This window comes from Amblyomma maculatum, chromosome 1 (genome assembly GCF_055883805.1).
Source record: "Amblyomma maculatum isolate TAMU_Amacu chromosome 1, ASM5588380v1, whole genome shotgun sequence".
In the NCBI taxonomy this organism is placed as follows: Eukaryota; Metazoa; Arthropoda; class Arachnida; order Ixodida; family Ixodidae; genus Amblyomma; species Amblyomma maculatum.
Window position 1 is genome coordinate 140,682,145 of NC_139344.1, and position 14,531 is coordinate 140,696,675.

Sequence of the window (14,531 nt, forward strand, 5' to 3'; positions counted from 1 at the left end):
AAAGGCCAAAGCATCTGGGACACTGCGGCAGGCCAGGGCTTCGAACTAGTAACGGACGAAGACCAACCCACAAGAACGGGCAACAGCGTAAGTGCAGACACAAGTCCAGACCTCACTTTCGTAAAGGGTACAAATCAAACAGAGTGGGAAAACACCCTAGAGAATCTAGGAAGCGACCACTACATAGTCCAGCTCACAATGACGGCAGAGTCCACCAGACGGAAGCTTGGGAAAGCCCGCCTCACAGACTGGGACGCATTCAGACAAGGGAGCAGGGACCTAACGACAGATTACGAGCATCCAAGAATGGTGCCAGCAGCTCAAACAAATACAGGAAATGTATACGAAGGAAGTAGACAGAACCGAGCGAGCACCAGAGGTGGACAAGCGCCTGCTTAGGCTATGGGAGGCAAGGCAGTCTCACCAAGCGATGGCGGAAACAAAAGCTAAACAGAAAGCTAAAGAAAAAGATTGCAGAAATCACAGCCAAGGCAGAAGAATATGCCACACAACTAGCAAGGCAAAACTGGCAGAAATTCAGCAACTCGCTAAACGGCACACTGAGCACGGCTAAGACATGGCGTATCCTGAAAGCCATGATGGATCCGGGAAAAACGAGGACCGAAAGCAACAAGACAATACAAAGACTAATCCACCAGTACGAAGGAACCGAGGACCAAATGATTGAGGACCTAAAGGCCAAATGTTACGGGAAAGAAAGCCCAGAAGAATACAAAGGAAGTTATCAGGGCAAAGAGAATCCTGAGATGGACAGGCCGATCACGCTGGCAGAAGTGCACGAGGCGATGGGGGCCCTCACTAAAAACACGGCAGCCGGGGGAGATAAGATACGAAACTCCCTCATACGCAACCTCAGCGAGGGGGCAGTAAACCAGCTAACAAACTACCTCAACCAACTCTGGGCCGAGGGCACAATCCCGGCCGAATGAAAACATGCGGAGGTGGTAATGATTCCCAAACCGGGCAAAAAATTGCAAATCGAGAATCTGCGGCCAATTTCCCTTACCTCATGCTTGGGAAAGCTGTATGAAAGAATAATTACGAAAAGAATCCAGCGGTGGATGGAACGAGAGCAAATCTATCCACACAGCATGTTTGGATTCAGGTCTAAGCTATCTACGCAGGACGTTCTCCTACAACTCAAGGAGGACATCCTAACCAACATCCCAAAAACAGGGGAAAACGTGGTCATGGCCCTAGACATCAAAGGGGCCTTTGACAACGTCAGCCACCCGGCCATAATGGAGGGACTCCAAAATATAAACTGCGGGGAAAGAACTCACAACTATGTAAGAGCCTTTCTAGCAGGCAGAACAGCCACCATAGGGCTGGGGGAGGTGAAAAGTCAGCCTTTCAGCACCCCCCACAAGGGAACCCCACAGGGGTCGGTGATCTCGCCCGTGCTCTTTAAACTAGCCATGATTGGCTTGGCCAAAAGACTGGAAGAAATCGAAGACATACAGCATGCCATGTATGCGGACGACATCACGGTATGGACCAACCGGGGCACGCTAGAAGAGAAGCAGGAAAGCCTACAGAGAGCCGCAACATGCGTAGAAGAATACGTAAGGGCAAGAGGCCTAGCGTGTTCAACAGACAAGTCGGAGCTACTCAGGGTGGCGAAGAAACCTACGAAGGCGAACCTGGAAATCAAGCTCGAAGGCCAAAACATACCGGAAAAAAACGTCATAAGGATATTAGGCATGTGGCTGCAGAGTAGCAGAAAGTGCAGCCACACGATCAGCCTACTGCAAAAATCAACCGAACAAGTCAGCAGAATGATTAAAAGAGCCTCCAATAGAAGGCATGGCATGAAGGAAGACGACACCCTTAAACTAGTCAGAAGCCTGGTAGTCAGCAGGGTGACATACTCCCTTCCCTACCACCCGGCAATCAAGAAAGAAAAAGAACAGGCCGAAGCTCTGATAAGGAAAGCCTACAAAACGGCCCTAAACCTATCAAGAAACACCCCAAACAACAAGCTACTAGAACTGGGAGTTCACAACACCTTTGAGGAGCTGGCGACGGCCCAACTGGAAGCACAGCTAGAAAGGCTAGAACTCACGGAAACAGGCAGAAGACTACTGAGAAGACTAGGCTACCAGGCGGAAAACACGCCAGACCCAAACGAAAACATTCCAGACGAAATCCGGCGAACCCTCAGAATTCGCCCGATACCACGAAATATGGATCCCAACCTACACGCGACCAGAAGACAGGCAAGAGCAGAATACGTGGAGAACCACCTAGCTAAAAAGGCATATACAGTATATACAGACGCAGGGCTATACCCGAGAGACAGATACAGCACCAACACGAGGATAGCAGCAGCGGTGGTTGACGGCTCAGCCAACACGATCAGCTGCGCATCCGCGAGAGGAAGATCGGTAGTAGACGGAGAGGAGATCGCTGTGGCACTCGCAGCGGCCAAGGGCTATCGAAGAAACGAATCACAGGTTATAATAACAGACTCCAAGACAGCCTGCAGAAGGTTCCAACAAGGAAGGATCTGCAGGGAGGCCCTACGCATCCTCCTCGGCGCAGGAGCCTCGGGCAATAAAGCAACACAAGTAGTTTTCTGGGCACCGGCGCACACCAACATAGAGGGCAACATGAGGGCAGACAGCCTGGTTCGCGAAATCACGCACCGAGCCTTGCTGACAGAAGACCTCGTGGACCCCGTGATGGTGGACCCGACGTGCGCAGATATTTTAAATCACTACAGAGGCAGCAGGTTAAAATACCCTCCGCCCCACAAGCGACTCACACAAGAAGAAGCGACCAGCTGGAGAAGACTGCAGACTGGCACCTTCCACAACTTATACATTCTAAACAAAATGTTTCCCACACAGTATAGAGATAGCTGCCCCTGGTGCGGAGACAGTCCGACCCTATACCACGTCACATGGGAATGTAAACACAACTACACTTTCCACAAACTAACCCGAGTGCGGAGCAATGGGAGGGCCTGCTAACCAGCTGCGAGCTCGCCGCCCAAAGGGCATTGGTGCAGCACGCATGCGAGGTAGCCAGGACCAGTGGAGCCCTGGAATGAGGGAACCACCCGTGCTAAGGAGTCTCCAACGGTGGCGAAGAAGCGGCTGCAGGAAGACTCTCCGAGACTAACCAAAAGACCTCAATAAAGTTTTTTCACTCACTCACTCATGGCAGCCAAAGAACACAGGCGCACAGCTTCATGACTGCACTTCCAACAGACTGATTTATTTACAAACGGCTATTTATGGTGACAAGGAATACAATGAATTAATGGAAGAAGCCACAGAAGGCTAGCTAAATTTGGCTCGCTTGCGAGCGATGGCATCTTCAACTGCCTTCAGTTGCTTCAGAAGTTCTTCACGTCTCAAAGTGGTAGACTTTCGACCGCCAGGTGGGGGAGAAGGTGACGAGGCCAACTTCGGGGAGGCTGGTCGTTTCTTTGCAGCTATAAGAAGAAAAAAATGACAGACATTCTTTAACAAAAAAAGCAAAACAGGAAACCAGCAGGCTCCAGGGCCCGTATTCCGAGTTTTCGTCGTTATCGAAGTGTCGGTATCTCACATGACCTGGAGCCATCTGATTGGTTGAAACGCCGTAACCGAGTGTTGCCACTCCCCGCAAAAGGTAGCTGGAAGAGGTGGCAACATCATGTTCCGGCGTTTCCAATCATATGACTCGAGGTCACGAGATACCGACACTTCGGTAACGACGCAAACTTGGAATACGGGCCCAGATGTAATGCAAAATGTTACCTTTGTCTCCATTGTTCTTTGCAGGTGGTTCTTCCTTTTTAGCTAATGCCAGTGGAAGTTGCTGAAAATATAAACCATTATGAAGTCCAGATGAATTATATTTTCCAAGTTTGCAAAGTGACATTTTCAACGAACAGATAGAGAAGAAAGATGTTAACCACAAAGGCTTCCGGTTGGCTGCCCTGCAATTAAAAGAATGCAGAAAACCCAATGCTTATGGGGACGGATGTTGCTCCTTGGTCCACGGCAAATAATACACCTGCTACACAGGCGTTTTCATTTCACAGCAGTTCAGTTGACCGTCAGATAGTGGTGTTACCCAACAGTGCCAACTGCATTGAAGATCTCAACGGCAGTTAAGTGAGGCAAGTCGCATTTGGTTGGTCAACAGACAAAATGGCTGTCAACGGATGCATCACATCGGCCGAGTCAATGGCATTTTTTATTGCAAGATGTCCTCATTCTCTCTTTTTTTTAAGTTGCTGTTCGGGCTAGTTTAAGTTCCAAATAGCAACTTTTACTAATCTATTGAGTGTAAATGCTCAAGCATGTGAAACAACACCAGAAAAACGACTACTAAGCAGTGAATTTAAGTGCTCCTCAACTGGAGTGTAGTAGCTCTGCGTGGTGTTCAGCTGTGGCGTACTTGAAGTAGAAAAACTGGCACAAAAATTCCAGTTCAATCACACGATGTGTGCAAGCAATGTCTGAAATTAGTAAGAATAAAAAAAGGTGCTTCTTTTATTGATAAATTGCTCATAGTGGCAGGATCAACAACCTAGAGGTTGAACCGAGTTTTGTGAGATGTGGCGTGTAACTGATGCCAACTGCCGTTGAGATCAACATCAGTTGAGAAGTTATACAGTCGTTCAAATGAACAGTTGAAAATTATAACTGCCCATGTTACACGGGTATAAATGCTCATTTCCCAAAGAAGCAAGTAGCGATCAAAAGCACATCCATTAGCTATTTTAACATATTTCAAATTGCACTTTCCAAAGAATAGATGGATTTCTTCGACAAATTAACATAGCCAGTGGTGGACCTCAAAACATGACCAAGACATACATTTAGTAGCTGTTTAGATGGAATTCAGTACAGTTATGGACAAATTCCTCCAAGTTGCTAGGGGTTCAGGGTTTGTACAGAAAACATGACCCAAGATTTGAAGTGAATTGCAAGATTCAAGGATACAAAGGGGCAATTTTCAAGCAGGGCAAGAAAGCTTTCCAAATCCAAGCTTTCCAGCGGATTCCAAATCACACAGATTTGGAATCCACTGACACTTGGGGTTTGGTTTCCCCTTCCATGGCCACCACTTTTACTTGCTTCTCTCTGCCCATTCCAACTGTTCGCATTGACAAGGACAGCTGTGCCAATACTGATCTCAGAATCAAGCCTAGTGGCCGACTCCCACAATCATTTTCTGTAGCTTTTTTTTTTATTTCCTCAAGCTTCAGCTCCAGTGCACTGCTTTCAAACATGGCCTACTGATTTTCTATTCCTCACTTCCTGCTGTGTGCTCCCAATCATGTGCAGGCATTTTGGCAGATTTTTTTATCCAGCACGTATGAAGTTTCTAATAACATAGCTAATTCTAGATGCCACGGATCAGGAGATATGCTTTGATGTTTCAGGTGACTTTTCAGTGCAGACTCACCACACTGTCGCCAAATCAGTTGCCTTCTGGCACAACATCCACTTAGCTCTATAAAGGTGGTTCAGTTCCACTCTTGCCACCTGCCGTTATCCACAAGTTTGAACCAGGCAGGCTAGAACTGTCATCTTCCACCTGGCATGGGTGGCATTTCAATTCACACCACTAATCTTAAAACTGACGCCATGAAGGCCAACATTACTGATGTTGAAAATATGAGACTGCAATTCAGACGGAATAGTGGAAGACAGGTATGTGACTGGAAAAATAAGCCCCCCAAAAGATTCTCAAGGAGATATGTAATGTGCACTAAACGGGTTCTATCGAAACCGATTTAATCACAAAAGTTTGCTTGCATAAGAGAAGAAAAATCTGGGAGAAAAAAACTGAAAAAAAGGGAAAGGGGGAGGGGGTGGAAAGGGAGCAAGAGCTGATGAATTTATGGCCAGCTATAGAAAGAAAGCAAGCCACTCATGATCCCGGTAGGGTGGCTTTAGCACAAAGATTAAATGGTGACTTGGTTACCGATTGCTCTGGGGCAGGATGCTTGGCTCCAGGTGAGCTATATTGAGATAATTTTTGATGCACCCAAATTTCAGTTATTGTTATACCATAAAATCTCTATACATTTCCTAAAAAATGCCGGAAAAAAACAAAAAAACTTATTATCTGGGAAAAGATATGGTCCCAACTGCCTAATATAAAAAAAATTAAGCGCTGAATGAGGTGCAAATGAATTTAGAAGTGAGACTTTCATTGCATAAAAGTGTAATTAGCATTTATAAACATGAACTACGCACGGCTCCTTTTTATAGCACTCGCAGAATTCTGTCCGCATTTGCATTGTCCTAACCACGGAAGAGAGTTAGCAATAGATCTGCTTTCTAGAAGGAATGATGAGCTGGGATCGCTTCTGTGGTTGTTTCCGGATGCTTCGCCACCTTACACTAGTGACATGGAGAAGCCATCGCGATGGCTTACATTCCCCGAGCTTTTGCTCATGATCCTCGCATAATGAACCCGCCCCGCACTTTTGCCACTGGGCATCCCTCCCTTTTGCACCGTCACCCTCTTAGCAGTGCGCCAAGACGCTGCTGTAGCAGAAAAAAAAAGAGGTAGGGGGGCAACTGGGCAGAGTGCCAGCACTCATCCCATTGTACAGGCCTTGGGCCTCGTTATCACTTCGGGCGAACGCATCCAATGCCACACAATCACTGGAATGCGTGATAGTGCAAACGCATTTTCAAGCGCGATTCATGGCTCATGGGTGGAAGGATGGAAGACTACGGTAGCATGTTAAGCTCTTTTCCCTCTGCATTTGACAAACTGGTTCAGTGTTAGTGGAATCTAAAGGAACAGGGAAAAGGAACCACTAGGCACTTGTAGCTGTGATAAAAATTAAAATTCCAGTTATAGGTTTGATAAAAATCAAAATTTTTACAGGCAGTATTTCCTAACAGTCAGTACATTTTATACATCATTTCATTCGCGGCTTATTCCAGCTATTTAGGAACTATGGATGACGATATATTAAATTTCTATTCCACTGATTCAATCAAGTTGTTATTGTGTCGCTAAAAAAAAAAGTTTTTCCGCGTAATGACTTGGCTCTTTATTTGTAAATGCCCAGCACCTGTCGGACTCACAGGGTTTCATGGGAGTTGGCTGGGTCTGCGCAGACAGAAATACTTATTTGCAATTCAGAATTAACAGTGGTCAAATTAGCGAGTACTTAGTTGCAAGCTTCGGAGGTTGCACAGTAGAGGAGAGAAGGCAGCCGCCGCCGCCAACCCCTACCCTTCAGTGCCGCCGGCCGCCGCGCCGGTCTTGTGCCATTGAGGCTTTATCCTCTCTTCCATGGTTTTACCTGGTTTTATCTGTCCCTGTTCTGGACGTGAGCAACCTATATAAGCTTCCCCATCGTGGAGGCGTTTCTTTGGCGATGCATAGTTCGAATTATCCGTAGCGGAACAGACTTGCAGTCACACAGACCTCTATGGAGTTTGACCAGACCAAATAGTGCAGTTCGAATTATTGAATTTTGAATTAACGAGCTTTCATTGTAATTACAAAATGGTTCGTCTCTATGCCCCAAAGCACTGCAAAAGAAGCCACCACGTTTCTTCTCATGAAGTCATGTTTCTGCGGGAACGGGCGCCTCGTATGTTGGCTCGCTGGCTTTGATGCTTCGCCCCGCTGCACCTATGCACTGCGAAAGCAACTGTGACGGGTGAGCGCCGATGATCAGTTTTTTTACGCCGTGCGCACTCGTTAGGTTATAACTAGTTGACTGCAAGATGTATCATACAACCACAGTTTGTAGAAATTTTGAACGTAGTAACCGGGAAATCGTATTATCAGGAAACGTATTAACTGGCAGAAAAATAGCGTAACTCTATGGAATCAGTTTTTCATGCTGATTTCAAATCTGTACTTGGCTTTTGATAGCTACATTGGTTCAGGGATTGCTTTAGTTTTAAAAACTGTTCAAAGGGTGCTTTTTGGAAATTTCGCTTCACAAAACAAATAAAAAGTGCATAGACTCAATGCCAAAGACATGCTCGAGGGGGTGATGCAGTTTTCATTCATTTGAAAGCAACTTATAGGTAAGGACACAGACCAACTCTTGGTACATACTTTCCTTTAATTATCTCTCATTACAATACTAATTTGCAATCAGCACAATTGCACTAATGCAATATGAATAGCATCACCCCCAGATCTTTTTAGTATGACTACAATGATACCTACTTGTTAATGTCACTAAAAACAACATAGAAAAAAGCCCCGTAAGGCTGAGTGCAGTGACCAAAAACACCGAAATGAGAAAAACGCATTTGGAGTTTCAGACAACTGTAACTTTTTCTAGAATGCCGCTACAGTCGAACCCGGATATATCGAACTCGAAGGGGATCGTGAAATATTTCGCTGTATCGATAATTCGATATACAGAAATCGGCTTGATACGCCACTTGCGATCGTAAAAAATGATACTGTATTTGTCGCGTAATCAACCCACTCGTATAATAAACCCACACCTTACTTTTGCCCCCGAGAATTTGAAAGAAAAAAAAGTGTTCGGTGGCGCGTTCCCATTTCGGGCGTCGCATATCCACAGCTCATTTATTGGCAGCGTGCCATGATGCTGCGCAGCGATAATGTCAGGGCGTGCTTATCTTTTTACTATATTTTTGATGGATCCCACGGTGGCGGGGAACGAACTTGTCAGAGTGCCCGTGATGGCTTGATTGCACATGCCTGGCTTGATTTAGTATCACGCCGCACTTTGGGCGGGCATAGTCCACTGCCCCAAATTCACTAGAAAGCTTGATAGCTGCAGATGCCGTTTTAAGTGAACAATGCTAACAGCCGGTGTCATGATCGCAGCTGACCGCGTGCTTTCGTTGATTCATAGATGCAAGAATGAGCGACTTTCGAAAAAGAAAAAAAAAATTTGCCGCTTCTTAACGTTCGCAGCTGCCATAGCTTACACTGCGCCACACGTTTGGCATGACAAGTAAGGTCGACTCTCGCAGAAGAAAAAAAATTGCTGCTTCTTAACGTCCGCAGCTGCCATAGCCAACGGCACGCTGCAACGTTCAGCACGCTGCAACGTTCAGCACGACGGCAAGGACGAACAACTCCCGCAAAAAAAAAAGAAGAAAGAAACTGACACTTTGATACGACGTGTGATGCACATCGCACTTCAGCCGCGGCACGCAGAGCGTTCACAACATGCATTGGCGAAAGCGTCTACCACGGACCAAGCTGGCTTGCCCGAGCATGCATAATGCGTGCTGCTGCGAACAAAGACCGGGAAAGAGAGAGGAAGGGGGAGATAAAAGGCTCAGCGGAAGAGTGGGCACACCCTTGCACTTAACTCTATTGCGTTTTCCCCTCTCCCTAACACCACAGCTGCATTGGTTTCCTTTCGTTCCTTCATGCACATGGCTTGCAAACGTCACGTGCTGGCGTGCAGCAAACATTTTGGAGATGCGTGCTTCTTGGGGGAAAGGGCGCGGTGCTGCCATAGACCAGCAGTCGCCAAACTGTGCCCTCTCATTCCTTTGCGCGTGGTTTGAAAACGTCACGCGGCAAACGGCCGAGGATGATGCGATCATCTTTGAGGAAGGTGCACTATCCAATGCGTAGTGCGGAATTCGATATATCGAACAACCAGTAAAATTCAGTTCGATATACGACGCCGCTTTCCTATATTTTTACATGAAATTTTCAAGAGGATATTCCGCGAGTGCGATATAACCAAAATTTGAATTATCCGGATTTGACTGTACTGCAATGTGAATGACATCAATGTGTAGCCCTGCTCCTCAAGAGAAAGCCTATACCAAATATGCGACAGTACCATCCTTCAAAATTGCAAAAGCTTGTCATAAAGCCATGTACTACCTCTAGAATCAGTGTCAGAAACTATATTTATCCCTTCACATGTCCGTTTCAGTGCCCTACAATGTAAAGTAATACTTAAAATTGTTCACTAACATATATCACCATATTTATAAACTTTCACAAGGTTTAAAGCAAAAAAACAGCGGTGCATATCTCTTAAATTAGCCTAATCCGGTCACTGTCCCATAATGAAACTTTGTTATGCAGCAGACGCGGAGCCGCACGCAGAGTCCTTTGCAGGAGCAAAAGCTTCTATTCTCACTCCATTGCATTCTGCGGCGCGAAATGTCTCTTTCGCTGCACTTATCAAGCACACTGCAAGAAAAAAATAGAAAACGAGATCGCCCACGCAAGTTGCAGCTGAGGAATGCGGACAACGGTGCACTGCCAGGATCACTTGTCAGAAGTGATGTGATAAAAAAGCTGCGAACGGCAGCGTCGATCAAGTTGATCAGTGTCAACACAACATATTCATGCTGTCTTGAATGGGTCTGGAAGTGCTCAGTGACGATTCTATGCTGCCGGACATGCCGCATCGGACTCAACATGCGACCCTGGCCTCGTGCCGTCATCCTCGTTCTTCAGGGGCATATTCCCCAGATGCTCTCGTCTTTATGTTTCTACGCTCTTGACTCGCATAGGTCCAAAAGATCAGTGCCGACTGCGAAAGCAATTGATACGATCACAAGAGCAGGAAAGAAACGTGCACAGCGGTCGCCACACTGGGGAACTAAACGAAGAAAATGGCGCTAGTTCGGGTGACCAATGCGACTAATGAGGAGCGCGAGATGCGGGGCTCGCCTCGTGAGCGTGCACGCTAGCCAATCAGCAGCTGAGAACGGCTTTCAGAAAACCTGCAATGGCAGTCGTCTGATCGAGTGACGTCATTTTGACATGCCGCAGAATGCGCACTAAGAAACAAACTTAAAAACAAGTCCAATATGGCGGAGATAGGCCGGCTGCTTCGCCCGCGGGAATTTTGTACAAATTTTGCTCCTTCTGGGCCATTTCGTGGCTTCCATGGAGTTTTAAAAGTCATTTTTATTGTATTTCTCGATCGAATTCAGCGCTGATGTTTTTAGGACAGGTGCTTAAAGGTACAAACATTCCAAAAATGCGTTTTTCTCAAAATCAATTTTTTGTCCATATTTTACTATTCTAAGACACATGTCCCCCTTTAACAAGGTTCTACTGTACATTGCCTTCTGAGGTATGGAGCAATGCTGGAAAAATATTCAAGTGTGACCAAAATTTTCAAATCCTATTTTTCGGTTGGCAGCTATGAAATTTTCGTAAAAATCATAAATCAAGAAATTACAGTAGAACCCCGCTATAGTAAACTCGGATATAGTAAAGTGAAACTGAAGTCCCAGTTTACCTTCCATAGACCACTGTACAATTTCCCCCTTTATAGTAAATATATCTTTGGTAAAAATCGGTTATAGTAAAGTGCGCCTCGCCGCGGCGACAACTCCTATGATATGACATTGCCACCTGCGCACTGCCTAGGATCACGAGGAAAAGATTTCTTTGCATCTAAAAACAGAAAAATAACACCCAGTGTCCTTTTAGGTGGCTTTACCACCAGACTTAGCAGCATTCAGGAGAAGCATACTTTACGGAGCCCTTGGAGCTGTGAGGGAAAGCATGCAGTGCGTAGAAAAAAAATAATAAAGCTCGCTACGAACATGGAAACAAGGTGGCGCAGTCCGTTCAGAAAGTAAGGGAGAGTAAAAGTGCAGCAAGAAATAGGGAAGGGGAAGAAACAGGCGTATATTCACAGTACTGTGCAGCACAAAGCATGAGGCAGCGGAGGCAAGAAGTGGAGGTGCAGCGTGTGCGGTCTAGCAGCACTCGACTGCTACGCGCATTTCATTCATTTCATTTTCATTTATTAATACTGTCAGCCACCATAAGGGGCTGTAACAGGAGTGGAAAATACAAAACGAAAAATGAGCAATATAGAACACGATGAAAATCAATAGTCAATCAAAAATTGTCTCTGAATGCACACACAAAGAAAACAAAAATGAATTACACAGAAATCGGAACAACAACCATCCTACACAACAGCAATAGAACCTCATCACCCTATGGTAGTGCCATAAGTGAAATTTTCTAAATGGCGTACAAATTCAGATAATGATGATCGAACAGCAGAATCTGGAAGAAAGTTCCAGTCCTTACAAGTTTGCGGGAAATAACTAAACTTGAAGCAATTAATTTTTATAGCCGGCAATGGAATGAACCTACTATGACGATGCCTTGATGTCTCATTAGTTTTGATCTCAAAGTAGTCTGATTTATTAATTTTTAGATAATTATTGATAATGAGGTAAAGAGTTTTTAGTCTTTCATACCTGGTTCTGCTTTCTAACATTGGTAGTTGGGCTTGTTGGAAGAGGTCTGTTGAAGAATGGTTACGGTGGTATTTATTATATATAAACCTTGCAGCGAGCCGCTGAATCCTATCTAGCTTGTGAATGTTAGTTGCTGTGTGAGGATCCCATACTACTTTGGCATATTCAATAATTGGCCTGACTAGGGTTTTGTAAGCCAGGCACTTTACATCCGGGGTAGCACTGTGCATTGTGCGCCGCAGGTACCATAGTGTTTTAAAAGCTTTGGAGATGACATTTTCAATGTGGGTATTCCATCGTAAGTCTGATGTTAAAGTTAAGCCTAGGTATTTATACTGATCAACTCTTTCGAGCATGTAACCATTTATTTGATAATTGAAATTAAGAACATCCTTTTTCCTAGTTACTGACATGAACACAGACTTTTTTAAGTTTAACTCCATCTGCCAGTCGTTACACCAATTGACTATTCTTTGTAGGTTTAAATTTAATTTATTCTGATCATCAATCGTATTTACGCTACTGTACATCACGCAGTCGTCAGCAAACAGTCTTATTGGGACATCAATGCTACTTTGCAAATCATTAATGAAAATGAGAAAGAGGAGTGGGCCTAAAACGGTACCCTGCGGCACACCAGAAGCAACAGGAAGAGTGCTAGATTCACAACCTCTAACAAATACATACTGTTCACGAGAGGATATATACGCGGAAAACCACTGTGTGAGTGTTTGATTTTTAAAGCCCGCATTAACCTTATATAACAATTTTTGGTGCGAAACTTTATCAAATGCTTTCGCAAAGTCAAGGTATATAATGTCTGTTTGACCACGTGAATTTATTGCTTCTGCGAGGTCATGAACTATTTCTATCAGTTGGGTAGTTGTGGACAGTCCCTTTCGGAAGCCATGCTGGCGATAATAAAGAATATCATGCTGGTCGAGGTATTTGAGCAGGTGTTTAGATATGATATGTTCAAGCAACTTCGAAACTGTACTAGTGAGCGAGATTGGGCGATAATTGCTAACAGAATTATTTCCGCTTTTATGGACTGGTATAACTTTTGCTCGCTTCCAGTCAGTTGGGAAGCATCCGCTAGTAAAAGAAGACTGAAATATTTTGGTCAAGTATTTAGATACCCATTCAGCGTACCTATATAAAAACTCGTTAGGGATATGATCTGGACCTTGGCTTTTCTTGATGTCAATATGTAATAACGGATTTAGAACACCTTGCTCATCAATTTGTAAGTCAGTAATAGGAGGCCTTTCAGTTTCAGCATTAAAAGGAGGCAGCACACCATTATCACGTATGTAAACAGATGAAAAATATAAATTAAAATCTTCGGCACGTTTATGGGCGTTCTCCTAGGTCTCAGCATGGTGCAGAACCTGTGACGGATTTATATAGCGCCAAAATTTACCAGGTGACTCGCGAAGAAATTTCGTGAGCGTCACATTATAGAATCTGTCTTTTGATTCCTTAAGAAGTCTCTTTAAGGGGGGACGCGGGTCTTAAAATCGCGAAAAATGGTCAAAAATGGCAATTTTCAAAAATTGCTGTTTTGAAGTCTTCAATGTCCCGACTATCCTCTACAAAATATTATAGCTCAATTCCTACTCAAAGTATTAAAAAAACGGCAATTTAGAAACGTCGGTGAGCCGAAATTGAACGCCAAACGCGAAAATTTGCACCATTTTCAAGCCGCTGTAGCTCCGCGCGGCGTGAACCGATAGGCGCCATCTTGGTCTCGTTTGAAAGCTCATTTCCCGCTCTCTCTCCTGTGGTCTCTCAACACGCTGTATGTTTTCGCACAGCGGAGCTTTCGGCATCCGTCCGCAAGGGGTGAATCGTCGCGAGACAGCCGCTGATTGGGTAAAGCGCGCGCTCTCCGAGGCGCAGCCCTCTGATTGGCCCTGACGCATGCCCCACCTCCCGCGACCGCATTGCCGACTCTTCGTCGTCTGCTTTTGCCCGCTGGCACGTGATTTTTTGCGCTCCTCTTTGTTTCCTAGCATTTCTCGTTCTGCATTTCTTCTCATCGTTCCTGTAAATATTTTGACTATTAACTCGCTCCTCTTAGCTTTGAAGTTATTGTTTTCGTGTGTATTTGCCTGCCTGGTGTCTGTTCCGCGTGTCTCGATGGCGCGGGACGCGCGCTTGAAAGCAAGCACGCGAAAAGCAGTCGGCAAAAGGAGACGCGCGTGGAATAAGAAGAGTGCCACATCGAGAACTACAGCTTCGGTGTTGCCGCAAGCTGCAGGGCCGTCGGCGGATGCGGCTGGATTGAACTCGTCGACCACAGTTTTGCCGATGGACGCGGCTGGACCGACA

General features: G+C 45.3%; 1 protein-coding gene across 7 annotated transcripts in view; it reads right to left on the reverse strand.

Moving 5' to 3' along the window:
- Positions 1-3,222: 3,222 nt before the first annotated feature.
- LOC146204170 (uncharacterized) overlaps positions 3,223-14,531 on the reverse strand; it is a 158,351-nt gene continuing 147,042 nt past the window's right edge. For all 7 annotated transcript variants that reach the window (XM_084589109.1, XM_084589107.1, XM_084589112.1 and 4 more), the window contains 2 exons: positions 3,771-3,831; positions 3,223-3,463 (listed from right to left, as the gene is read on the reverse strand). In XM_084589109.1, the coding sequence (XP_084445235.1) occupies positions 3,309-3,463; positions 3,771-3,831 (216 nt within the window). In that variant the 3' untranslated portion in view covers positions 3,223-3,308. The remainder of the gene's footprint in view (positions 3,464-3,770; positions 3,832-14,531) is intronic.